At 40.8% G+C, this 27,901-nt stretch overlaps 1 protein-coding gene across 3 annotated transcripts in view; it reads right to left on the bottom strand.

Annotated features, from left to right (window-relative positions):
- The window catches only part of usp40 (ubiquitin specific peptidase 40), a 131,806-nt gene that overhangs the window by 64,118 nt on the left and 39,787 nt on the right, over nucleotides 1-27,901 (bottom strand). For all 3 annotated transcript variants that reach the window (XM_072261331.1, XM_072261332.1, XM_072261333.1), the window contains 7 exons: nucleotides 23,783-23,887; nucleotides 23,203-23,310; nucleotides 21,577-21,910; nucleotides 11,712-11,793; nucleotides 6,592-6,763; nucleotides 1,093-1,177; nucleotides 198-268 (listed from right to left, as the gene is read on the bottom strand). In XM_072261331.1, coding sequence (XP_072117432.1) covers nucleotides 198-268; nucleotides 1,093-1,177; nucleotides 6,592-6,763; nucleotides 11,712-11,793; nucleotides 21,577-21,910; nucleotides 23,203-23,310; nucleotides 23,783-23,887 — 957 coding nt within the window. The remainder of the gene's footprint in view (nucleotides 1-197; nucleotides 269-1,092; nucleotides 1,178-6,591; nucleotides 6,764-11,711; nucleotides 11,794-21,576; nucleotides 21,911-23,202; nucleotides 23,311-23,782; nucleotides 23,888-27,901) is intronic.

The following is a 27,901-nucleotide window of genomic DNA, read 5'->3' as shown; positions in this document are numbered from 1 at the left end:
AGTGCTTTATTGAATCATGTTATTGAACCAGTATTAAACTATTCAATATCTGATGTTGAAACATGGCAACCAAAATAGAAAATGTAATCCTTCTCCAGCAGTAACAACCTTCACACCTTCATGAGCGCAAAACAAAGTTGACAAAGTACAGAATGGGAAAATTAATCTAATCACAAGAAAAATTGATTGCTTATTACCTTGTTACCATTCCATACAAAAAGAGTTGTTCCATCTGTAATTCCCAAACTGTACAGAGAGATATGATCCTCTGGGTTGAGAAGGGAGGAAAAGTGCAGTCAGTACTTTGAATATAATTAAAACTGATCAGCCATGAATGGTAGTAGGACAGCAACTGTGGAAATTGTTCTGAGTACAGATTTGAAAAGGCAACCATTGAAAATAATTTTTTACATTTATTTGCTCATTAAGAATGCTGAAAAAATATTATTTTACTTTCTTTTGACCTAAACTACAGGATTTAAGAAACCCACATAAGACTACAGTTCCACTCATAAAGCAGCATTTTTATGAAGGTGCTGTGGCACTACAGCTTTACTGGTCTTGTTTGCATGATGCCACCATGGTCAAGCTATACTGAAAATGGAAAATTACAAAGGATATTTTGAGCACAATTAGAAATGGACATGTAATATTTGTCAGCTGAAAGTAGTAATATTATACAATTATAACCCAAAAGATTCTTCATAAGTTTAACTATAAATATCTGGAAAAGTAAAAATTGTTAAAGTTGACCAAATTTTTAATGCTACAATGTTGGGACCATTGAACTATAATATCCTGGAAAGCAATTAATTGAATTCAGATTGAATGAGTATTCAGATAATCAGTTAAAATAGAGACTATTTTCCTTTTTAACAAAACTGCTCCAAGAATGTTAAACCTGTAGGATCCATCAAAAGATAACTTGTGGTTCAAAAGGCCCAAAGACACTTCCCCTCCACTTCACCCACTCCTCCCCCCACCCTCAAGTTATCCTCCCATTATCTATACAGGCAGTAGTAAGCTTTGGAAAGATGCTGTTATCAGTGGAGGCAACTTGCACTTTTTAATCTTTACTTATTTAATCCTTACCTTTAAAGGTCTCATAAAGATGAAGACCAGCTGACAGTTGCTTGGCACGAGTTATTACCATATCGCCATTCCAGAATTCCAACTGCTGCAATGAGATATACTTAAGTTAATGTTAATTGCTGTAATTATTTACACATGGTTTATCTGCTTTTTCTAACAATTACACCTCTAAAGAGGAATATTAATCCCATGGAGCATTTAGGATTTTTGATACATCTAAAAGAAAGGACAAGCAAGAGGGAACAACAGCAACAGAGAGAGAGTTAGCAGGCCCAAGAGAATAGAGCAGATACTTTAAGGAGAACATGGGAGGATACAAAATACAAGTAAATGAAAGAACACCTGAGCCAAATGGGCAGAAGAAGAAACACAAACACAATTTATGAGCTTATGAGTCCTGATGAATGGTCTGGAACTGAAACATTGACTGTTTATTTCTCTGTATAGATACTGCTTGACCTACTAAGTTTCATCACAATTTTATGTGTTGCAGAAGAAACATGTGAACTTGTGGAACACTTTTTGTAACTTCAGGAGGTTCTGAAGCATCTTACAGTAAAACAGTTTCTCAAGAGTAGGCAATATACTACAAATATGGCAGCTGATTATACACACCCTGATGTCGGTCTTCAGCCAATCTCATTCTGTCCATTTGTCCCAAAATCATTCTGGGATTAGTACTGAAGACTTTTGGTCCAGTACCAGCTTTGTTTCTAGCCAGCTACCTCACTGGCAACCATCTGACAGTGGAAAACTTGAAACTACCTTGCTTCAAGACTGTGCTGGCAAACAATGCGACCAACGGCGACGTCTTTCAGACAGCTCACAAAACTACTTCTTTTACTTTTTTCAAATATGATTTTGCTACCAAGCTGCGTGCGATTGGAACCTGTGATTTATATTTTAATTATGTGCTCGTGGGCCGATTGAACGATTTTGTGCTTTGCTGTCTCCAAGGGAGTTCGGTCTGAAAGCTTGGAGACCATAATTGACTCCGTTGCTCCTCTTCATTTGAGGCGTCAAGGTTGAGGTCAACAAAGACGAGAGCGGAGAATGGCTGGGTGTTCAGTGCCATCTGTCTGTGTTTGACCGATCCTCCTCTCCCTCTTGCTAGATGCTGTCAGAGGAAAGTAAAAAAGTTTTGGGTTTCATGTTGCAAGGATTCACTGGCGAGACTTGCGGCTGTAGACTCACTTTGGGGGACTTTGAAGTTCATGCTGCACGTGGTACTGGATCCCAGTTACTTTTTTTTCCCCTGTTTTTGAGCAGTTTCATCGAGATGGTCAGTGAGGACTGGGGTGCTTCAGTGAAGACTGGCTCTGTGCCTTGCAGTGCTGAACTAAACTAAATGAAACTGAATACTCCTGGATTCCAGGTTTGATGTTGATATTCTATGTATTGTTTGCTCGCATTTTGCCATTTGCACAATTTGTTCTTTTTTCCGTGCACTGAATGTTTTTCTAGGAATGAGTTCCATAGTGTGTTTCGTTGCTGCCTGTGGGAACACGAATCTCAGAGTCGTATTCTGTATACCTACTCCGATAATAAACATACTTTGAACTTTGAAAATTGCCCAAATATGTCCTGACTTCGGTACACATAAAAATTTCATCCAGCCAATTAACAACTCATCAGCTTAGGCTTAACCTCTCAAGTGATAGTTAATACAGTTCAGTATGCAATCAAATGGCAAAAACTCACTGATATGCCAGCCTCAGACCCCGTGTTCCAGAAGTGGACAAGAACTAGACAGCAGAGTTTAGTTAAGAGGAATCTTTCTTGAGATCAAGTTAGTCTTGACCAAGTTCTACACTGAGAACTGGGGGAAGTCTCTACACTACTTAGTCCTAAAGTATACATACATGTAGATGGTTGTAGTTACAGAACTTCAAACTGTGCTTATACATTCACTGGCCATTTTATTAAGTACACCTGTATACCCATTCATTAATGCTATTCAGCCAATCACGTGGCAGCAACTCAATACAAAAAAGCACGCAGGCATGGTCAAAAAGTTCAGTTGTTGTTCAGTGCAAAGGGGGAAGAAATATGATCTAAGTGACTTTGACCGTGGAATGATTGTTGGTGCCAGACAGGTGGTTTGAGTATCTCAGAAACTGCTGATCTCCTGGGATTTTTTTTCTAGATCTTACAGAGATTGGTGTGAAAAACAAAAAAAAAAACACAACCAGAACCAGTGAATCACATAAAAGTTGCTGGTGAACGCAGCAGGCCAGAGGTGCAGTCTTCCTAGAGATGCTGCCTGGCCTGCTGCTTTCACCAGCAACTTTTATGTGTGTTGCTTGAATTTCCAGCATCTGCAGAATTCCTGTTGTTTCAGAACCAGTGAATAGCAGTTCTGTTGGCAAAAAATCCTTGATAATAAGGTCAGAGAATAGCCAGACTGGTTCAAGCTGACAAGAAGGTGTTACAACAGTGATGTGCAGAAAATCATTTTTGAACGCACAACATGTTGAACCTTGAGATAGATGGGTTACAGCAGCAGAAGAGCACACTGGGCTCCACTCCTGTACCTAACAAAGTGGCCATGGAGTGTAAATTCCTTCACCAAATTCCTGGGGCAGAAACTTACAATCACAATGTTTTGGATCCAACCAGGTGTGAATGATTATCAGTACATTTTCCTCTATGGTAGGGTTAGTGGTGGAGATCTTGCCTGTGCTGGCATTTTTGCAATTGATTAGATAATGAGGCAGTCAGCGTCATGTTGAACAAGATCAAAAACACCATTTAGTTATGATCAATAAGTAGTAAATAAAATTGTGCCACACTAGTGCGAGACAATGGCTCCCCCACAAAAAAAACATCATTGGGAAATCAATGGCCAAAACATTCTGTAACTCCATCAGGCACATTAAAACTATGAATTAAATGGCACAACCTGGGTACTCTGCAGCGAGTGACACCACCTTCTGATACCTCACTCTGCTCTTTGACTTCTTTGAGTTGACTTACCCCAAAATTTGGTGTTCATTTACTCTCTCTTTTTGGCTTCATTCCAAGTTACTGTCTTCCCACTGTTTCAATTTCTTCTTCTCATCATTTAGGTTCCACCTGATTTCAATGTTGTATCTACTGGCTACAACCATATTCTAGTAATCTTTCTACCACCTGTTGTGCCATCTCCGGTTCCCTATTTTAATTAAAATTTTACCTCATTACCGCTACATCTAAATCTGCCATACACTTAACACCTTATACCACAAAGCATCTGCTTAGTAAACATTTGTACTCGCTATTGCATTTTCAAGAGGAAAGCATATCGAATTTATATAATTTGTTCTTTATCTGTATCTAAAATGCTCCTCTCAGTTCAAGCAATGGATAGGTTACATTTTTAATAATTCACTCAAGTGCTGTTCTGATTATTGCTGTCAAGTTTGTACAAAATGTGTGGGAGGCACTGAAGTATAAATTGTAGAGCTGGCATAGGAGGAAGAATCTATAACTTGCACTGGATTTCAAGAGAAAACTTCATGGAAGTGAGTGAAAATATGCATACGTGAATTTTTATAAACATTGTGGAAGATAATTAAAACAAGAGTATTAAGAGAAAGCCAAGATAACTGGTCATGCATTGAGACAAGTACTGCATGGTAACGTAGTGATTAGCACAATGCAACCCAGGTTCATTTCCCACCGCTGCCTGTAAGGAGTTTGTATGCTCTCCCTGTAACCACGTGGGTTTCCTCCCACACTCCAAAGACTTACGGGTTGGTAGGTTAATTGGTCATTGTAAATTATCCCGTGATTAGGCTAGGATTCAATCCTGGGATTGCTGGATGGCGTAGCTCAAAGGGGTGGAAGGACCTATTCCACACTGTATCTTAGTAAGCACATAAATAATGCAAAGAAGTATTTCCGTAAAGACCTTGAACACCAGACTAAATATGCTTCGGTAGAATGGACAACTAAAGAGAATGAAAGCTTTTAACAGAATCATAATAGGGCCAATGGAAAAGAGAATCATAATTAATAGTGAAAGTAAAGGAAATAAATAGAAGCAGTCAGTTAGTTACTCTACCTGTGCCACCATTCAATAAAATCACTGATCTTTAACCAGCACTGTATTCCTCCAGAAATCGCATATCCTTTGATTTCCTCTATATCTAAAAATCTATCAATCTCTTGAATATACTACTCAACACAGCTCTCTCAGGCACCAAATTCCAAAGATTCAACATCAGTGAGTGAACAGTCATGATGTGGAACGAGTCAATAAACTGTTAAAAGCTCAAGCTGGGTCAGTAAAAGGCATTCAATGACAATTCACGAGGGAAAGTCTCTCATGCCTGTATCTAACCCTGAAGACTATGTTCAACAACTAAAAACTGATTGATTATTTTTGAACAAACTAGTTATATTAGAAATTGATAGATTACTTTAGATAAAATTAAGAACAAAAAATACGAGTTTGCATCTTGTATAGGTGATAGTCATGAGCCTTCAGAATGATGGAATATATGCTGCATGAACCCCAAGACATGTGCAACACACACAAAATGTTAGAGGAATTCAGCATGTCAGGCAGCATCTAGGGAGGGGAATAAACAGATGTCATTTTGGGTTGAGACCCTTCATTAGAACTGGAAAGGAACAGGGCAGAAGCCAGAGTAAGGTAGGGCAGAGGGGAAGAGTACAAACTCATAGTTAATAGGTACAATCAGGTGAGGGGAAGGTGGGTAATGGGGGTAGGAATGATATGAGAAGCTGGAAGATAATAGGCAAAAGAGGCTGAGGAAGAAGGAATCTGATAGGACAGTAAAGTGAAGGAGATGGGGAACCAGAGGGAGGTGATGGATAGGTCATGAGGTGTGTGAGGGGACGGGGTGAGAAGGCCATCAGAGTGGTGGAAAACAATAAAGGGGGAGTGGATACTGGAAGACAGATATTCATATCATCAGGTTTGAAACCACCCAGATGGATACGAGGTGTCACTCCTTATGTTAAATATATGTACTAGATTGTATAAAGTAAATGTCCTTAAGTGCTCTTGGGTTATAAGTTTACTGGGCACTAATATTAAATAACAGTGCAAAACTTCTGTTTGTACAATTAACAAAACTATCTTGGTAAAATAAGAGGGTCAAATACTTTGATTTTAATTTAAATAAAAGGAAAATAGAAGGAATTCTTTAAAGAGCCCTGTTTTGCTAATTCCTATATATTTCATGTCTATAATAATGGTTTAAATATAATTGGCAAAAATTCCATCAAGGGAAGAAAGAATATTCTTTATGCAATCACTTGCTGAGATGCCTGAAAGAACGGTGGAAGAACAGAAAAGCCAACATCTAAAAGAGAATCGGATATTGGGTAAAGAGCAGAGAGTAAGAAATAGAGAACTCCTTCAATGTTGTAATGGGCTGAATATCACCTTCTCGGCTCCACAAGTCTAAGTACCATAATCCAGAAATAATTTTTTTATATATATATTTTACAGTACATCACTGACACTAACCAATGTTGTGCACTCACCTGGAAAATGGTCTGCATGAGATCACCAATAGTTTTTCTCCTGTCTATGGTTATTGTCAACACACTGTCCCGCTGGGAGGAAGCAGGCTGTAAGGCACCATTTTCAAACTTGTACTTGGGACCCCAGTGAAGATGGACTTCAATGTTATTGGTTGCAGAATCAAATTCTGCCCTGGATTTGAAACAGCATATATAACCATTACAGCTCTTTAAAAAAAAAAATAGGAAGTAAATAGTGATGGGATAGTTTTGCTTTATAAATCACTTCCTGTCAAAATTGCTTTGAACCATATTGAATCTATTTTACACAAAGGAACAAAATGCCACACATTAAGAACTACATCGTTCATTCTTGCTTGATCTACAAATAAACCAAAGTACCAGCATTGAATGGTCAAGTCAAATACATTGTTAGCAAAACTAAAATCCTGAAGGCCAGACAGTAACTAGAGGAAGGAATGGATAAATAAATTCACTTCCTTTTTGAACAAGATTATTTATGTTAAAAGTGGCAAAACAAAGTACTTAAGAACAAAGTGATATGGATGACATACAAAATCCAGCAATCTTGGGTGATTCTGCAACATGGAGAACCTGGGAATGGAGGCAAAGCCTAAGGATAAAGGAACAACCAAGTAGGAAAGAGAAGGAGAAACTTTTCTTTACACTAAGGTAAATAGATAGATGATACTTTATTGATCCCAAAGGAAATTACAGTACACTGTAGCATTACAAGTACACAGATAAACAAATATTAGAAAAGTAAGGAGGAATAAAAAATAAGTTACCTCAAACAGTCTAATAGGAGGGGGTCATCACATGCCCAGCTACAAGTTGACTCAATATAGAGTTTAATGGCCGAGGGTAAGAATGACCTCATATAGCACTCTTCGGAACAGCACAGTTGTCTTAGTCTATTACTATAAGCGCCCCTCTGTTCAGCCACGGTGGCATGCAGAGGGTGAGAAACATTGTTCATAATTGCCAGCATTTTTCGTAAGGTCCTTTGTTCTATCACAACCTCCAGTAAGTCCTGTTTGTCTCCTGTAACACAGCCAGCCTTTCGAAACAGTTTATTGAGCCTGTTGGCATCACCTGTGTTGGTGCCATTGCCCCAGCACGCCACTGCATAGACGATTGTACTGGTGACAATGGACTGGTAGAACACGTAAAGGAGAAGCCTGCATACTCCAAAGGACCTCAGTCTCTACAGGAAGTAGAGGCAACTCTGGCCCTTCCTGTACACAGCCTCTGTGTTGGTGCTCCACTCAAGCCTATCATCCAAGTGCACCCCCAGGGACCTGTAGGTCCTCACCATATCCACGTCCTCACGATCAATAGTAACAGGAAGCAGTGCAGGCTTAGTCTTCCAAAAGCCCTTCACCATCTCCTTTGTCCAACTGATGTTGAGCTGCAGATGATTCAGCTTGCAGCATTTGACAAAGTCCTCCACCAGGGCCCAGTATTCATCCTCCCATCCTTCCTTTATATACCCAACTATTGCTGAGTCTGCAGATGACGTGGCTCAGTGTGTATCTAAAATCCGAGGTGTACAGGGTAAACAGGAAGGGAGCCAATACAGTCCACTGCTGCTTATAGCCATGTCTGACACACTGCTCTGAAGATGCACAAACTGTGGTCTGCCAGTCAAGTGTAAATTTTTGGAATTTGCTACCTCAAGATCTACAGAGGTTTAGCCATCAAATTGATTCAAGTTAAAACTGGTAGACTTTAACACTAAGGGAGTTAGAACAATTGAGAATAAAGATCATAAATATACCAGCCATGAGAACAGCCATGATTTTACAGAAATGTGGGGCAAGTTCATGTTATATAGTCTACTCCTGCGACTTGTTCTAATGCAAACTTAATTTTAAACAAGAATTTCTTTTGTGGAAATTAAGTAGACTAAACTATCAATATAAATATTATTTAGCACTTGAAAGCAAGTTCTAACATCAGTGATATTGAGCCATATATTAACTATAAAAGATGTTCTGTCCAGTAGTTGAACAAATTTAAAATTAACTGATTTAGCCACTCAGAGCAAAGTCTCAGATTACTTTGATACAGTTTGGACTTGAAGATGATATTGCTCTAAGTTATGTACTAAGGAGCAACTAGTCCCATAAAAATAAGGAGATGTGAGTTAGCAAGCAGAAATTTATCAAGCATAGTTTATAAAGACAATCAAACAGCAAGTGTATTTCTTTTCTACCATAAACCTAGGAATGTCAATATAAAGGAGAAGGAGTAGCACATTTTGTTTGATTTGAACATACTCATGTTTGATATTTAACCCAACAATTCGAATTCATCTTCAGGGATATAAATAATTATACCCTGAAAGATGAAATTATGAACCCGTGAGCCTGAAATCAGTGGTGGGAAAGTTATTGGGAGATATTCTGAGGGACCGTATAAATGAGTATTTGGATAGGCATGGATTGATTAAGGAGAGTCAGCATGGCTTTGTATGTGGTCGTGTCTAACCAATCTTAAGTTTTTTTTTGAGGAAATTACCAGAAACATTGATAAAGGCAAGGCAATGGATGTTGTCTACATGGACATCAGCAAGGCATGACAAGGTCCTGCATGGGAAGTTGGTCAAAAAGGTTTAGTCACTTAGCATTCAAGATGAGATAGTAATCTGGATTAGACATTGGTTTTATGGGGGAAGCCAGAGGGTCGTAGTAGGTGGTTGCCTCTCCAACTGGGGGCGTTTGACTAGTGGAGTGCCACAGGGATCTGTGTTGTTCTTTGTCATCTATTTCAATAATCTGGTTGATTATGTGGGTAATATGGTGTCAAATTTGCAGATGACACCAAGACTGGGAGTAATGGACAGCAAGGAAGACTATTATGGCTTATAGCAGGATCTGGACCAGCTGTAAAAATGGACTGCAAGATAGCATATGGAATTTAATGCAGACAAGTGCGAGGTATTGCACTTCTGTAGAACCAGGGTAGGTCTTACACAGTGAATGGTAAGGTACTAAGGAGTGTGGTAGAACAATGGGATTTGTGAATGCACATCCATAATTCATTGAAAGTGGCAGCATAGGTAAATAAGCCTTCATAATTCAAATTGTTGAGTACAGGAGATAGGATGTTATGTTGATGTTTTATAAGACGTTGGTGAAGCCTAATTTGGAATATCATGTGTAGTTTTGGTCGCTAACCTACAGGAAAGATGTAAATAAGGTTGAAAGAACACAGAAAGTTCACAAGGATGTTGCCAGGTCCAGAGGACCCAAGTTATATAGAAGGATTGAATAGATTAGGACTGTATTCCTTGGCACATAGAAGACAGAGGAGATTTGATAGAAGTATACAAAATTATGAGGGGTATAGATAGGGTAAGTGCAAACAGGCTTTTTCCACTGAGGTTTGGTGGGACTACAACTAGAGGTCATGGGTTAAGGGTGAAAGGTGAAAAGTTTAAGGGACTTCTCTCAGAGGGTTGTGAGGGTATCGAATGAGTTGCCAGTGCAAGTGGTGCATGCAAGTTTGATTTCAACACTTAAAGGAAGTTCAGAGAAGTACATGGATGATAGGGGTACGGAGGGCTATGGTCCCGGTGCAGGTTGATGGGTGTAGGCATTACAGACAACTTTACAAAGTGATAAGCTCAGCCCATATAACAAATACTGCTGAGAAATAATTCCAGAATGTTAACTGCTTAGTCACAATTATATCCAAAGCTAAGATATCCATCACCATTTGAAGGTGGATATAGCTATCTCAGTCAACAGGAACTGAAAATAATTTAAATCCTTTATGTTTATTAATAAAACAGCAGTTTTTCTTTAATTCTACATTAATTTTCTTCATTTCAAGGAGATTTTGAAATAAATAATACCAATGGCTCAATTTACTCTGGAATGAATTTCCTCCCTCCCCAATTTTACCTCACATTCGAAGTCAAAAATGGAACTCAATAAACAAGGGGGTAATAAACAGGTATCAAATCTTGGGAAGAATCAGTGACTAACATACTTTAAAATAGGTAATTCAACCCTAAATACAATTTTTCTGTCTTCTAACAAAATGTGACAGCAAGCTACTATTTCAGCAAAAAGTAAAAATAATTTTCTAATGACCTGTGAAATATCCGTGGCCCTTAAAATAGAACCTGAAAAATTAACAATTCTAGTGTGATTATAATACAGTTCATTTTCTAAAGAAAGGCTAAATTGCAATGCTTTCAACCAATTAGCAACCAAAACATTCAAATTGGTTAATCATTTGAGGGCCGCAAGTGGATTTCAACAGAATCAAAGCAAATGTTTTTAAACTATAGTTAAATGATTTGATAAATATACCAAGATTCTGTTGTTGTTGAGTAGCTTGGATTTTAACAAACCAATCGCGGATCACATAATCGGTAACCAATAGAAATGGCACATATACCCATACACACACATACGGACTAATCATAGGACACATAAAAGACGAACATTTACCAACATGTCATTTGAAGTTGCACTGGTGACGTTGCCTAGCTGGGTAATGAAACGTCTGCAAGCTAACGAGCCAGCTCGGCGAGCTACTCAACAACAACATCCACAACCCAGCTACAAATCTTTTCCAACATCTTAATTACCAAGATTGTACTAAAGAGCAGTGTGCAAAGCATCACTAATAAAACCAACATGATTATTTTACTAATTTCAGGTTTTTTTTAAAATCACACATACAAAACTATAAATAGGACATTAGTCTACATCCATGAACATTAAGTTTACACTAATGACTGAAATCTGTTTTAGGAGGGACTTGCTGGCAAAGTGTGTGAGCATAGTTAACTTTAGTTTGAACATATCCCATGTTATGAAATGTGTTTGCTACACTTTACTCAAACTAAATAAAGGTTCAATTCACTATTTTAATTCTGAGCTTATTGGCACCTCGAGGCTGTGGACCCCTTCATTATTTCTCTTACAGTGCTTTTTTTCTGCTCTGCCTTGTCATACATCTGGACCTTTTTTTGCTTCTGAAATGATCCCTATTGTAATCATTGATTCTTGACATTTCTTGGATTGCTTCTAATATAAAACACACAATGCCAAACGGTCATCTCTTAGAACAAATCTTGTTAATTGTGTTATGGAAATTACCTTTGTTTCTGAAGACTGGCATCTAAGCTGGCCATCTCCTCCTCCAAGTTGGCTGGTACTTTATACCTTGAATTTCCTCTAGCTATGGAAACAAATGAAACAAACAATGTTTCACCAAAGGAACAAAAAAGATCATATAATTTCAGCGCAGTCTAATAAAAGCCAGTAGCAGTACATTCAACCCTTCCATTGCTGCTGTGACTAAGGTTATACAATTTACAACACAAATGGAGGTTAATTGTCATCTGTTCTAAAGCTACTAAATCATGTTACGATAAATTCTCTGTACCATTCTTCAATCTAACCATAGCCCTGTACCTTGAACTTGATTATAATGTCTTCCCTTAAAACCAAACATTTAGTGTCTTAAATACAATTATCATAAAGAAGAATGCTTGGTGTTGATTTGCAAAAGAGAAAGTAATTAATGCTTCAGGTGAATGGCTGTCTTCTCTACTCAGGCAACTTAATGGAGAATTAGCATAAACATTTGAGAGTCAAGATAATTACAATGAAGGTGATTACTGTTACATTGCATGTTGTCAAAATATCTTTTCATTTTTGAATTATCAGATGCAACATTACACTGATTACTATCTAAAGACCATATTTTCCATTAACCAAATGATAAACAAACACTACACAGATGTTGATGTTGTTCAATGAAAATCAGATGGATATTAATAGTTCTACTATTAAATAGCAAGATATCACAGGGTTTGATAAATACTTTACCCACAATCAAGCTGTAAATAAATACTAACTTTCCGTAAAGTTTATGGTTTATTAATTTTGAGAATACATTTTCACATATGAACATATCCCACTAAAACTAAGCACAAGTTAGCCGAATAAAGCACAAGGATGGCAAAATGTATGCAGAAGTAATTAATGCTGGAGTTATAACAGCTTAGAAACTGCAGTGTAACAGGACAGATCACTGATTATATTTCTTGTTTACATCCAATTTTACACTGTTAGATAATCTGAAACAACTCGAAGTTTGAACTACAGTGCAAGTAAATCATTCAATTAGGTTTCATGTAAAATTCAATTCTTTAATCCATCGACAGATATGCAGACTTATCAAACTTGGTTAGCACATTACAACTGCCAGTGGGAGCTGACATATTTCTGAACATTTAAAACCAGCAATGCAACCTTAACCCCACAGAGAACCTGACCATTCAGCCCCATCTTCAGCTGGGTTGATTTAGGCTGGGTGAACAGATGCTAGGAGCTCATAGGTAGCATAAAACAACAAGACCCTTGACAAACCTAAAATAGATCATCAGGACAATAAGCTTGAAAAAGTGCACAGAGAATTTGCAAGGATGTTGCAGGACTGGTGGACCTGAGTTATAGGAAAAAATTAAATAGCTTAGGACTTTATTTCTTGGAGTATAGGAGAATGTGAAGAGATCTTATAAAGATATACAAAATTATGAGGAGTATAGGTAGGGTAAATACATGCAGGTTTTTCCCCATCAGATTGGGTCAGACTAGAACTAGAGATTTAGGATGAAAGGTGGGATATTTAAAAGGAACCTGAGAGGGAAATGTCTTCATTCAGAGGGTGATCTGAGTGTAGAAGAGGCTGCTGGCAGAGGTGGTGGATGAGGATTTATTTGCAACCTCTAAGAGAAGCTTCAATAGGTATGTGAATAGGATAGGTATGGAGGGCTATGGCCCAGGTGTGGCTAGATGAGACTAAGCAGAAGAACAGGTCATTGAGTTAGAGTCATAGCGAAGTACAGCACAGAAACAGGCACTTCAGTTCATTAGTCCATGCCAAAACCTTTTAAACTGCCTACTCCCGTCGAGCTGCACCTGGACCAAAGCCCTCCATACCCCTACAATCCATGGACCTACCCAAACTTCTCTTAAATATTGAAATCGAACTCACACGCAACACTTGTGCTGACAGCTCATTCCAAACACTCACGACCTTGTGAGTGAAGTTTTCCCCTCACGTTGCCCTTAAACTTCTCACCTTTCACTCTTAACCATGATTTCTGGTTGTAGTTCAGTAGAAAACGCCCTCTTGCATTTACCCTATTTATACCCCTCTGTACTGTGAGGGTGTGCCTTATTCTGCCTGGCCTTGTGGATCAATTGGCTGATTATAGTGATGTGTTCAAGGCATCCAGAACAACCCGGGGTGCCACCTTTCTGGATGGATATGTTGATATGGCTGACTTCTTACTTAATGGAGAACCACTAAGAAGAAGTTCTTTCGGACAACTACTCCACACCAAGGAGGGAGATTGTCCTAAACTGGGTGATTGTAGAGGGATCATCTTCCTTGGGAACAAAGCATCCTTCAGCTATTTCCAGATTGGTGGAATAGCACCTTTGGTTCCAATCTTCCTCATTATGTTCCAAAACCTCTGGAGGAGCTATGGGCATTTCTTACATACCATGTAGGGTATACCATTTGGTCCTGGGGTGGCATATGACTTCACTCTTTTGATGATATCCTGAACCTCCTGCAATGTGAGCTCCACCATATTCAGCTCAGTTGCTGGGATTCTTGGTTAGGAGACTTCTGGATTGAATTCTAGTTCCTGATTCCTACAGGGATCACTGTGTGATTCCCACAGAAATTCATCCACCTCCTGCTTTGAGCTGGTTAGGGTGCCAGATTTTTGCTGGCTGAGAAGAGACCTGGTGAACCTGAATGGGTTTTTAACAAACAGTGCTCTCCTTCTCTCTTTCTCCCGCCTTCGCTTTTGCAGCTGCTTCACTCGTTCCTGCAGATCGCTGGTTAGATCTTTGACAGCTTCTTTTCCATCAGGTGAACTGTTTTTGAACTGTTTGTTCAGGGTCTTTATCTCACTTCTCAGGTGGCGAATCTCCTTTACCCTCCTGTTTGGTTGAAATGAAGGTTTAAGATCCCCCTTCTTCTCCATTGGGCTGAATCACTCTTTAACAAAGTTGAATACAATGGCTGTGAGGGAATCACTGCCAGTGTAGGTTCCAAGATGCAATCCAGGTCATCGAGCTGTTTCCAAGATACATTATCTGATGATCTAGGCCATCTGAACCTCACTTTCCTTGATGAGTGGATTAGGGTGCCAGAGGGGACACTCACTTGGTCTCTTCTCTGGCACAGGGGCGGGTCAGGTGTGGAGAGACCTGCTGCTCTGTGGGGTGCTTCCTGGCTGGAGTTCACCATCGTCTCATTGAATGTTGAGTCCGTGCATTGCACTTGAATCACATTTGTTCCACAACTGGACCTGCTTTGGTGTATCTTGAGGCCTTTGATGTTTTTGCAAACTTTGCCTCTGTCCTGTGAAGGCATGCCTTATTCTGATTGTTGAAAGAAACTTCTGTGGTGACTGGTTAGTTTAGAAACTGCAGCTGATTTTCCCACTGGATAGCTGGCTAGTGTCCATTTTCAAATATCCTTGGTATATAAAATAGTAGATGGAAGGGTTTGCTCTCTTCTTCCTTTGTTTTAGGCAATAATGCATCTGATTATTAGGAAGGTATGTTCTGTGCGCACTTTTAACTAAGCACGTTTGTTGAGTATTCAGCTTTGTAGTGTCTGTAACTTGGGGAGCATGAATATGTGGTCAAGTTTTTACTGTTTATAAACAAGTCATTAACATACCTATTCGAAGTCAGTGCATTTCCTGGTCTCACTTGCCAGACCCATGAACCTGATACAACATTACACCCTCATAAACACCCATCAAATCTCCTCTCAATCTTCAACATTCGAAAGAATATACTTCTAATGTATTTAATCTTTCCTTAGTAACTCAGGTCCTCCAGACATGGCAACATCCTTGAAAATTTTCTGTGTCTCTTTCCTGCAGGTAGGTGACCACAACTGCACACAATACTCCAAATTAGGCCTCACCTCATCTTATACATCTTCAAAATACACTGCCTATAAAAAGTATTCACCTACTTTAGAAGTTTTCATGTTTTATTGTTTTACAACATTGAAACACAATAGATTTAATTTGGCTTATTTGACACTAATCAACAGAAAAAGACTTGTGTCAAAGTGAAAACAGATTTCTAAAAAGTGATCTAAATTAATTACAAATATAAAACAAAATAATTGATTGGATAAGTATTCATACTCACCCCCTCCTTTAATATGATACACTAAATCATCAGTGGTGGAGTCAAATTGGTTTTAGAAGTCATATAATTAGTTAAATGGAGAACTGTTTTTGGAGACCTGTGTGTAGTCAAGGTGGTTCAATTGATTTTAGTAAAAAATACACCCGTATCTGGAGGGTGCAACTGCTAGTGAGTCAGTATCCTGGCAAAAACTACACCATCAAGACAAAAGAACACTCCAAGCAACTCTGTAAAAAAGTTATTGAAAAGCACAAGTCAGGAAAATGGATACAAAAAAATTTCCAAGTCACTGAATATCCCTTGGAATACAGTTCAGTCAATCATCAAGAAATGGAAAGAATATTGCACAGCTGTACATCTGCCTAATTGAGTAACTAGTGCAAGATGGGGACTAGTGAGGGAGGCCAATAAGAGACCTATGACAACTCTGGAGGAGTTACAAGCATCAGTGGCTGAGTTGGGAGAGACTGCACAAACAACAACTGTTGCCTGGATGCTTCACCAGTCACAGCTTAATGGGAGAGTGGTAAACAGAAAGCCACTATTGAAAACAACTCACATGAAATCTCGGCTAGAGTTTGCCAGAAGGTATGTAGGAGACTCTGAAGTCAGTGGGAAGATGATTATATGGTCTGATTAAACCAAAATTGAGCTTTTTAGCCATCAGACTAAACGCTATGTTTGGCATCAGCCAAGCACCACACATCATCCCTACCATGAAGCATGGTGGTGGCTACATCATGCTGTGGGGATGCTTCACTGCAGCAGGCCCTGGAAGGCTTGTGAAGGTAGAGGGTAAAATGAATGCAGCAAAATACAGGGAAATCCTGGAGAAAAACTTGATGCAGTCTACGAGAGAACTGCAACTTGGGAGAAGATTTGTTTTTCAGCAACTCAGGGGCTGTTCACTCACAATCCCCATGCAATCTGACAGAGCCTGGGCAATTTTGTAAAGAAGAATGGGGAAAAATTGCAGTGTCCAGATGTGCAAAGCTGATAGAGACCTATCCACACAGACTTAAGGCTGTAATTGCAGCCAAGGATGCATCTACTAAATACTGATTTGAAGAGGTTGAACATTAATGCAATCAATTATTTTGTTTAATATATATGTAATTAATTTAGATCACTTTGTTGAGATCAGTTTTCACTTTGCCATGAAAAGAGTCTTTTTCTATAGGTCGGTGTCAAAAAAGCCAAATTAACTCCACTGTGATTCAATGTTGTAAAACAATAAAACATGAAATGTTCCAAGGGGGGGTGAATACTTCCTAAAGGTACTAACATCTCATCTCCTGCACCCAATACATTGATTTATGAAGGCTAATGTATCAAAAGCTTTCTTTATGACCCTATCTACTTGTGAGACCACGTTCAACAAATTATGGACCTGTATTTCCAGATCCCTTTGTTCCACCACACTCCTCAGTGCCCTACAGCTCACTGTGTAAGACCTATCCTGGTTGGTCCTACCGAAGTGAAAAACCTCGCACTTGTCTCCATTAAGTTCCATCTGCAATTTTTCAGTCCATTTCACTAGCTGATGCAGATCACTCTGCAAGCCCTGATGGTCTTCCTCTTTGCCCACTATACCCTCAATCGTGGTGTCATCCACAAATTTGCTGATCCAGTTTACTGCATCATCAGATCATTGATATAGATGACAAACAACAAAGGGCCCAACACTGATTCCTGCGGTACACCAGTAGTCACAAACCTCCAGTCAGAGAGGCAACCCACTTCCTTGTTTCTCCCACAAAGCCACTGTCTAATCTAATTTGCTACCTCATCCTGAATGCCAAGCAACTGAACCTTCTTGACCAGCCTCCCATACAGGACCTTGTCAATGGCTTACTAAAGTCCATGTAGACACTGTCTTGCTTTCATCCACTTTCCTGATATCTTCCTCAGCTTGCTTAGACCCAACCTACCACTTACGAAGCCATGCTGACTATCCTTAATCAGTCCATGTCTTTCCAAATATTTATATTTATACTTGTATATCCAGTCTGTTAGAATACCTTCCAATAACTTTCCCACAACTGATGTCAGACTCACCAACCTATAACTTCCTGGACATGAGGAAATCTGCAGATGCTGGAATTTCAAGCAACAAACAAAAAAGTTGCTGGTGAACACAGCAGGCCAGGCAGCATCTATAGGAAGAGATACAGTTGACGTTTCGGGCCGAGACCTTTCGTCAGGACTAACTGAAAGAAGAGCTAGTAAGAGATTTGAAAGTGGGAGGGGGAGGGGGAGATCCAAAATGATAGGAGAAGACAGGAAGGGGAGGGATGGAGCCAAGAGCTGGACAGTTAATTTCCTGGTGTACTTTTAGAGCCTTTTTAAAACAGCAGAACAACATTGGCTATCCTCCAGTCCTTTGGTATCTCCGCAGTCGCTAAGTATGATTTAAATATCTTTGCTAGGACCCCGGCAATTTCTGGACTTGCCTCCCAGAGGGTCCAAGGGAACATCTTGTCAGGCGCTGGGGATTTATCCACCCTGATTTGCCTCAGGGTAGAAACACCTCTTTCTCTGTAATCTGTAAAGGCTCCATAAAGTTGATGCTGCTTTACCTCACTTCTATAGACTCTGTATCCATCTCCTGAGTAAATGCAGATACAAAGAATTCATTTCAGATCTTCCCCATCTGTTTTTACTCCACACTTTGATGACCATTCTGGTCTTCCAGAGGACCAATTATTTCCCTTTCAATCCTTTTGCTTCTAACACATCCGTAGAATCCCTTAGTATTCTCGCTCACCTTGTCTGCTAGAGCAACTTCATGCCTTCTTTTAGTCTTCCTGATTCCTTTCTTAAGTGTTCTCTTGCATTCTGTATATTCTATAAGTACCTATACATTATATGCACCACTTTTTATTTCTTAACCAGGCAGTCAATACCTCTTGAAAACCAAAGTTTCCAAAGTTGTTATCTTCAGCTCTTATTCTGACAGGCATATACAAACTTTGCACTCCCAAAATTTCGTTTTTGAATGCCTCCCATTAACCAGGTACATCTTTGCCCAAAAAACAGCCCATCCCAATACACACTTGCCAGATCACTCCTGATACCATCAAAATTGGCCTTTCTCCAATTTAAAATCTCAACCCGTGGACCCGACCTATCTTTTTGCATATTTGCTTTGAAACTAATGGCACTATGGTCACTAGATGCACTGGAGCCACCTCCAACTGGACACCACCACCAAGCACATCTTTCACGCTCACTCACTTTCCGTAGGGATTACTCCCTATGCGACTCTCTTGTCCATTCATCCATCCCTACTGAATCTTCCTCCTGGTACTTATCCTTTCAAGTGGAACAAGTGCCACACTTGCCCCAAACCCCTCCTCCCTCATTACCATACAGGGCCCTAAACAGTCCTTCCAGGTGAGGCGACACTTCACCTGTGTGCCTGTTGGGGTCATCTACTGGATCTGGTGCTCCCAGTGTGGCCTCCTATATATCAGTGAGACCTAATGTAGATAGGGAAACTGCTTCATCGAGCACCTGTGCTCTGTCTGCCAGAAAAAGCAGAAAGTCCCAATGGCCACCCATTTCAATCGTACTTCCCATTCTCATTCTGACATGTCAGGCCACTGCCTCCTCTTCTGCCCATGATGAAGCCAACTCAAGCTGAAGGAGCAACACCATATATTGTCTGGGTGGCCTCTAACCTGATACCATGATTTCTCAAACTTCCGATAATTGCCCCCCTTCCCTCTCCTTCACTGTTCTCCATTCCCTTTTCCCCTCTCACCATCACCTATTTTTGGTGCTCCTCCCATAACCTTTCTACCATGGTCTATCCTCTCCTATCACATTCCACCTTCTCCAGCCCTTCATCTCTTTCACCAATCAACTTCCCAGTTCTTTACTTGCCCTCTCCCCTGCTCCTGGTTTCACCTATTACCTACTACCTTGTACTTCTTCCTCCCCTCCTCCCACCTTCTTACTCTGATTTCTCGTCTTCGTTTCCAGTCCTGATGAATGGTCTCAGCATGAAACATCCACTGCTTCCTCTTTTCTATAGATGCTGCATGGCCTGCTGAGTTTCTCCAGCACTTTGTGTGTGTTGACTGGATGTAAAGTATTCCCCTACACAAACTTGTGTCACCTTCCCCCTCATTCCCTAACAGAAGATCCAGTACCACATGCTCTCTCGCTGGGACTTCTATGTACTGATGAAGGAAACTTTCCTGAAAACATTTGACAAACTCTATCCATCTAGTCCTTTTACAGTATGGGATTTCCAGTCAATATATGGAAAGTTAAAATAACCTACTATAACAACCTTATGTTTCTTGCAACTGTCTGCGATCTCTTTACAAATTTGTTTCTCTAAATCCCATGGATTGTTAGGTGGTCTGTAGTATAGCCCCATTAATGTGGTCATACCTTTCTTAATTCTCAGTTCCACCCATCACGGCTCACTAGTCTAGTTCTCCAGTCTGTTCTGACGGAACACTGCCGTGCTATTCTCCCTGACTAGTAACACCACCTCTCTTCCTTTAATCACTCCCACTCTGTCATGTCTAAAACAATGGAACATCGGAATATTGAGCTGCCAGTCCTGTCCCTCCTGCAACGAAGTCTCACCAATGGGCTATAATGTCATAATTCCAAGTGTTGATACATGCCCTGAGCTCATCCACCTATCCTACGATACTTTATGCATTAAAATATACGCAGCTCAGGACACTAGTTGCACCATGCTCAACCTTTTGATTCCTGACTTTGTCTGAGATCTTACCAAGATCTGTCTCCACAACCTCTCCACTAACTGTTCTAGCACTCGGGTTCCCATCCCCCTGCAACTCTAGTTTAAACTCCACATGCAGCATTAACACAACTTCCCACTAGGATATTAGTCTCCCTCCAGTTCAGGTACAAACAGTCCTTCCCGTACAGGTCCGACCTTCCCTGGAAGAGAGCCCAATGATCCAAAAATCTTATGCCCTTCCTCCTACACCAACTCCTTAGCCACGTGTTAAACTGTATAATCTTCCTAGTTCTGCCTCACTAGCATGTGGCAGGGGAAGCAATCCTAAGATCACAAACCTGGAGGTCCTACCCTTTAATTTAGCACCCAACTCCCTGAACTCCTTATGCAAAACTTCATGACTCAACTTGTCCGTCATTGGTACCTACATGGACCGTGACTACTGGCTGTTCACTCTCACACTTAAGAATGCTGAGGACTCTTTCCGAGAGATCTGGAGTTCATCCAGTTCCAGCTCCAACTCCAACTCCTTAACACAGATTGTTAGAAGCTGCAGCTGGATGCACTTCTTGCAGTTATAGTCGTCAGGAACACTGGAAGTCTCCCTGCCTTCCCACATCCCATAAGATGAGCATTCCACTTTCTTCTTGGCATCTCTACTGTCCTAACTGAACAGATGTAAAGAAAGGAAGGAAAAAAAAACTCTACCTGGAGCTTTTCTTTTTTGTTTTCTCTGACTGAAGCCTCGAAGAGCTAAAGCCTCACCACTCTAACCCTGTCCGCTCCAATGATGACCACTGAACTTGCCCGTCTTCCTTTAATTTATTCTTGCTAATCAATCCCAAGTGCCGATTGGTCACTATTCAGAGCTTAAAAATAAAGGTCGGCACAGACTGGAAGGCCAAAGGGCCTGTTTCTGTGTTGTAGTGCTCTATGACTCTATTACAGCCAATGATGATACAGCAGAATTTTTGTCTAATGAAGAATCACTGGTCAATTGAGATATTCTAAAGTATAATCTACAATATACTGTACCCTGTTCTGGTCGCTGCAGTCGAGATTTTCTGTAAAACAACATGTACGCACACTCCTTGCCCTGAAATTGCTTCTCAATGTCTTTCTCACGGATAGGTCGCACTTGGGAATCATCAAAATCGAACCAATGTTCTTCAAAAGTAGATGTGATGGACTGCGTTCTCCCTGCATCAATCCCTTGCTCACTGATGGCTGTGGTATTTCCTGTTTGTGCCTTTCTGACTTTATTGGATTTATGGAGCTGTTGCCCTGGGCAACCGTGATCAGTCGGTTTTAGCGCAACCCTTGTTCCATTTGCTTTTAGCAGAAACACATCAGGATGCCTCTCCAGAAACTGAAATAAAAGGGGAAAGATTATAATAGAACCCTCCATCAAACAGAACAGCACTAGAATATAGCTGTAATGCCTAAAGGAAGAAGACTGGCACTGACTGATATTTACAACTGGTTTAAGCCCAGTCAGGGAATAGCAGTTGTTACATGTTCAAGAAAAGCTCCTTCCAGTTTATGCTTTGTAAATGAATTAGATGCTGATATTGACCAGTTACCAAACACCAGCAACCTCCTCATAGTGATTACATAGCAAAGCAAACAAATTAAAGGATTCAATGTCATTGCCATGTTCAGAAACAATTACTGAGTGACTGTTGGACATATGAACCACAAGTTTGCCCCCAGGTAAATACTGGTAAGGTCAAAGACAATATTCAACATTCTCTGGTATTTTGCTGAGTGCTCACGTGTTCACAGAAATGACAGCACTAACAGAATCAATGTTGAACTATAGCAGTACATAGACATATTCTACCAACAATGCTGCTGTTCTGACAACTGGTGTTGGGCAGCCCAAGAAGAGTGGGGCAGCCATTCAGTGCTAAGATGCAGGACTTAGGACTCCATTGTGGCTGGCATAATAAATGCAAGCATTCTCGGGTATTGTCATGGCTGCCCCATGTGTTTCTCTCGTCACCTCCTGTTGGATATGATGGTTGAGGCTATTTCTGCCTGTCTTTGCTTGGATGCATGGCTCGCTCCAGTAGGGAAACCTCGCTATAGCAAGAAGCTCAATGGCCAGCAACCACTTTTGAATGTGCTACATAGAAATCTCCAGGCTACGGACAGCCTTGCAGCCAAGCAAACAGAAGGGAAGGCAGCAACCTCATTACATTCAACAGGAAGTGAAAAGGGAAAGTTTAGGATTGGGGTGGGATTTATAAACAATCGCCCTGCTTATCCTAACCTGATCAACGTCAGTACTCACGAGCAGCTTCTGTATATTGCCTTGGCAACCCACTCCGTAAGGAGCCATGCAGCAGTGGGAGCACCAGGATTCTCACATGGTACTACAGCAATGCAATTTTTTTTAAAAGAAAATACAAGTGTATATACTTGTGAGTAATTGGGAGTCCAGGACCAAGAGCACTATAACAAAACAGCACAATAATATAGCTCATAATTGGAAATAATCATAAATAAATATGCAACTCTCTTGTAAAACAGCTTCACCAGCAGTTATTGACCCCCAACAATGAAAAGTAGTAATACAGTGCAAACCATTTACTGGGAAAACAACTTGGTGCACCATTCAATTTTCATTATTCTCGTAATCGCACTGCAGTTTCCTACCTTTCTTATAGACCCACACTGCTTGCGATACTTTTTGTTCCATGCAACACCAACCTTCTCCAGTAATTTCTGGCCCAGCTGGTCAACCAGTATGCCATCGGGTCCTATCTAAGTGAACAGATGGGAGAATGGAGTAAGAAAACGTTGAATTTTATTTCAAGAATGTAATTTATAATTTTGGTACATTGCCAGGGCTACAGCAAAGTAAACCTAGTTACCCTAGTTAGCAGGGTTCTTAGCAGGTACAGGGTAGGGAACAGCAGTGCATTCAAGCGACTCTTTTCAAGTACAGAGCCAGAAGCTGTAATGACATTTTATCCGTTAAAAATTCCCAGTTGGCTCGTATTCAAAGATGTTAGCATACAGTATTTAACACAATATTTGAGAGAATTGCAACAAAGCACATCTTCCAGAAGCCAAGATCAAGTTAGCCAACAAAGTGTTATGCTTTCCTTGAAAAACACAATTTCACTTGGCCATATTTTGGATCATTACATTTAAAGGTTGAGTAATTTGAAGGTGCAGCAGTGTGCTGTTCCAGGCTGAGGCATATGCAAAGATTCCATACCAAATACCATACCTGGACTAGAATAGCTCTCAGAATTTCGAGGGGACCTCCCAGTTCCAACTGGTTGGCTTCCTTGATTGGATCTTTAGTTGAGCTGATCACTGTTTTCTCTTCATCCTGAAAAGGCCACTTATTAGTGATGTGCCATACACAACATATTTTAACTCTACCCTAATTAAGCAAACTACATGAGACCTTGCCAAATGCTTCTTAATTCATGTAGCCAACAACTGTCCTCCCTCAACAATCTTCTTCGACGCCTCCTCAAAAAACAACCAAATTTATAAAACATGACCTCCCACACAAAGCAATATTGAGAAATCCTAATAAATCCATGCTTTTCTAAAGGCAAGGAAATTCTACCCCTAAGATATATTTCCAGCAATTTCATGATTATTGATCTAAGTTATAGGGGTTCAGAAAAATCTCGTCGGGGTACGATACTTAACTTACAAGTAAAATTGAAGCTTAATATTTTAGAAGTCACTTGAGCCTCCAACTGCAAATTCGTTTTAAAGTCCCATTAAGGGAATATATCTCTGTACTGTCAGTCACCACTACAAAGAGGACACAGCATTATTATACAGATCACAGTCTGATCAGGGTTGTTGCTGTCATATTGTGCATAACTCCAAAAATACCATTTGTGGTGAGAGCAACCATTCACAAGATTCTGGAGGAACTCAGCAGGGTCAGGCAGCATCCATGGAAATGAACAGCCGCTTTGGGATGAGACCCTTCTTCAGGACTGGAAAAGAAGCGGGAAAACAGCAGAATAAAAAGTTGGGGGGAGGGGAAGAAGGATTCTAGAAGCTGATGGGTGAAGCCTGGTGGGTGGGAAAGGTAAAGGGCTGGAGATGAAGGAATCTGATAGAAGAGGAGAGTGGACCAGAGGAGAAAGGGAAGGAGGAGGGACACTCTCCCTTGCTCAAATTCTCTCATCTCTAGTCCTTTACCTTTCCCACCCACTTATCACCTTCTAGCTATCCTACTAACCATCAAACTGGTGCAGACTACAGGCTTCCAATGTTCCAACTGCAAAATTTAACTGGATACCTATGCCTAATAATATGAAGATTACCAGCTGAGATAGGTGCAAGAATACTTTCAATACATCCCTGATGGATATTACGTTGTGTTTCAATTGCTTCTTGTTGTTCACAGCATCTTCTCAAAGACTATTACAAACAAATAGGAGACATAGATAACTGGACTGCCTTTCTCCCAAAGCAGCAATGTTCAACGAGAGGGTATAAGTCTCAGGTAATTAGAAGGAAGTATGGGGGGGGTGGGGGGGGTGTGGATATCAGAAGTCCACTGTGTGGTGGATGCATGGAATGTGCCGCCCAGAGTGGTGGTGGAAGCAGATACATTAAAGACATTTAAGAGACTCTTAGATAAGCACACAATAAAAGAAAAAAGGAGGGCTGTGTGGGAATGTGGGGAGGAAGCATTAGAATGATCTTGGAGTAGGTGAAAAAGTTGGCACATTGTGGGCTAAAGGGCCTGTTGTGAACTTCAGGAAGGTGCAGACAAACCATCCCCCTCTGCGAATGCATGGCTCCTTTGTAGAGAGAGTTAAGTGCACAAAGTTCCCGGGTGTTGACATCACGGATGACCTCACCTGGTCTTTAATATCACCTCCCTGAATGAGAAGGAACAGCAGTGCCTCCCACTTCTAAGAAGATTGAGGCAAGCAAGGCCTCCCACCCCACCCCCAACCATCTTAACAGCGTTTTACAGAAACACCATTAAGAGCGTCCTGACAAGTTGGCTCTCCATCTGGTATGGGAGCAGCTGAGCATCAAACCAGAAGTCCCTACGAAGTACTGTGCAAACAGCTGAGAGGATCATAGAGGTCTCCCTCCCATCCATCGGGGCCATTTATCAGGAGCGTTGCGTACATAGGACCCTTAGTATTATTAATGATCCCATCCATCCATCATCCTCTCTTTCTACCATCAGGCAGGAGACTCAGATGCATAAAAACCAAGAACGGTCAGGATGGAAAGCAGTTTCTTCCCCCTGGGCATTAGGCCTCTGAACTCCCTGTCGCATCATATTCAAAGTGTCCCTGGTTAAGCTATTCCATAGCTTACAATATTTAATATTAGTGTACCTTAATTTGTTATTTATGAGTGATTCATCTGTAGATTGTATCCTTACCTTCGTAAATTAATGTGTGTTATGTGCTTTACACATGAGACAATGAGAAACATTGCCTCATTTCTATGTACATGTTATATACATGTATATAGTTGAATGACAATAAACTTGACTTGACTTCTGTTCTATGTTCTATGTTGTAAATGAAGCTGTGGTCATGAACAACATTTAGACAAGACAGAATTGGAGCATTCTGGAACTTTTCTCTGCAAAAGGCAATGCAGATATAGATATGTGCTTTGTAGTTATTGATGTTAAGTTTGGAGATAACAGACCTGATTAAATAAATTCTCTACTTGCAGAGGAATGTTGTCATTATCAATAGGTTAATGCCATCGGACCCCTTTAAAACATAGTTTCCCTCAGGTTTAAAGTTAAAATTGAAATTGCTCCAAACACAGCCAAACCAAACCCAACCCAACTCAAAGGACATTTTTTCTTTCTTATAAATAACTGGACCTGAACTCAGTGAATACTTGTTACATACACCTGTTAGGGTGCATTCTCCAGATACCTTATAAGGTAACCATAGCCTTCAGACAGGAGCAGATGTCATCAGGTGGCTCCCAACCTTCAAAGAGTGTTTCGACCCTTAACCATGACACGCCAGTTGGTGGGCCGGCAATGGTGGCCAACTCACTGCCCATCTGCTCCTGGCTTCCAGTTTTCCTCCTCTCGCCTACTCCAAATCCAACAAGAGGCTCGTTCTGCCTCTTCCCCCATCCTACGAGCTGCTTGATTTTGCTCCTTTCATCCAGGCCCAGAGCTGACAACAACCGCCATGCTGATTTGGCTGGGAAACCTCTGCGGCCGATCTCCACAGAGAACAACCATGCCTGCCATCCCTTGTCTTTACACTCCTGCAGTAAGGGCTGGTACTTCAAGGCCTTTCTCTCGTGGGCCTCTCCCAATCCCTCCTCTCACGGCACAGTCAGCTCAACCAGAATTATTTTCCTGTCTTCAGTTGACCACAGTACAATGTCTGGGCGTAGGGTTGTGTTCACCACATCCGGGAACTGCAGCCTCCTTCCCACATCGACACTCATCTCCCAGGACCTACCTGTTAGCAGCAGATTGGGCTTTGGTTGTTTGGTTACGAAAGGCCTGGCTCCCTCTTTGATGAAGGTGGTGGCCTTCCTCAAATCTGTACCAGCCGTCCTCTTCTTGCATCTTTCCCACTCTAGTGTGTCAGCAAGAGCCAGAAGCACCTTATCATGGCGCCATCTAAACCATCCTTGAGTTAGAGCTGTTTTACACCCAGAAGGTATATGAGCCAGTGTCCCCTTTTGACCACAGAGCTTACAGTCAGTTCTCTTTGGACTTAGGTCCAGTAGCCAGGCTCCAGAAATTTCAGCAAGCTTCACCGCAAACATCACCTGCAAGAGCCCTGACTCCACATCACTCCCAATGTCTCATTCAAGGACACTTCCTAATCTCAGCTCGTGTAATATTGTCTAGTTCCCCATTCCACTATTTGGATTGTGGTACACATAACAATGAAGGTAAATGACAGCATGTTTATAGATTTTAAAAGTTGCTATGATCCTGCCACAGGTCACTAAATTACAATGGGAAGCTAGGGTCTACTTTGAAGCCTTTCTAACTTGAGAGTCATAGAGCTACACAGCATGGATACAGGCCTTTGTCCCCACGAGCTCATGCTGACCATGGTATCCACCATCGAGTCCAAATTTCCTGCATTCAGCCCATGTCCCAGGTATTCATGTGCTTCTTAAACGACACTATTTTAACCTACCTCGATCATTTCTTCTGGCAGCTTATTAGGGTTAACATACAAGGAGCATTTGATGGCTCTGGGCCTGTGCTTGTTGGAGTTTAGAAGAATTGGGGGTGGGGGGGGAGGGATCTCACTGAAACCTATCAAATATTGAAAGGCCTGGACAGAGTAGGGAGGATGCTTCCTATAGTGGGGAAGTCTAGAACCAGACAGCACAGCCTCAGAAG

Source organism: Mobula birostris, chromosome 6, assembly GCF_030028105.1.
Source record: "Mobula birostris isolate sMobBir1 chromosome 6, sMobBir1.hap1, whole genome shotgun sequence".
Lineage (NCBI taxonomy): Eukaryota > Metazoa > Chordata > Chondrichthyes > Myliobatiformes > Myliobatidae > Mobula > Mobula birostris.
The sequence above is the reverse complement of the archived record's forward strand: the minus strand, read 5'-3'. Positions and strand labels throughout refer to the sequence as shown.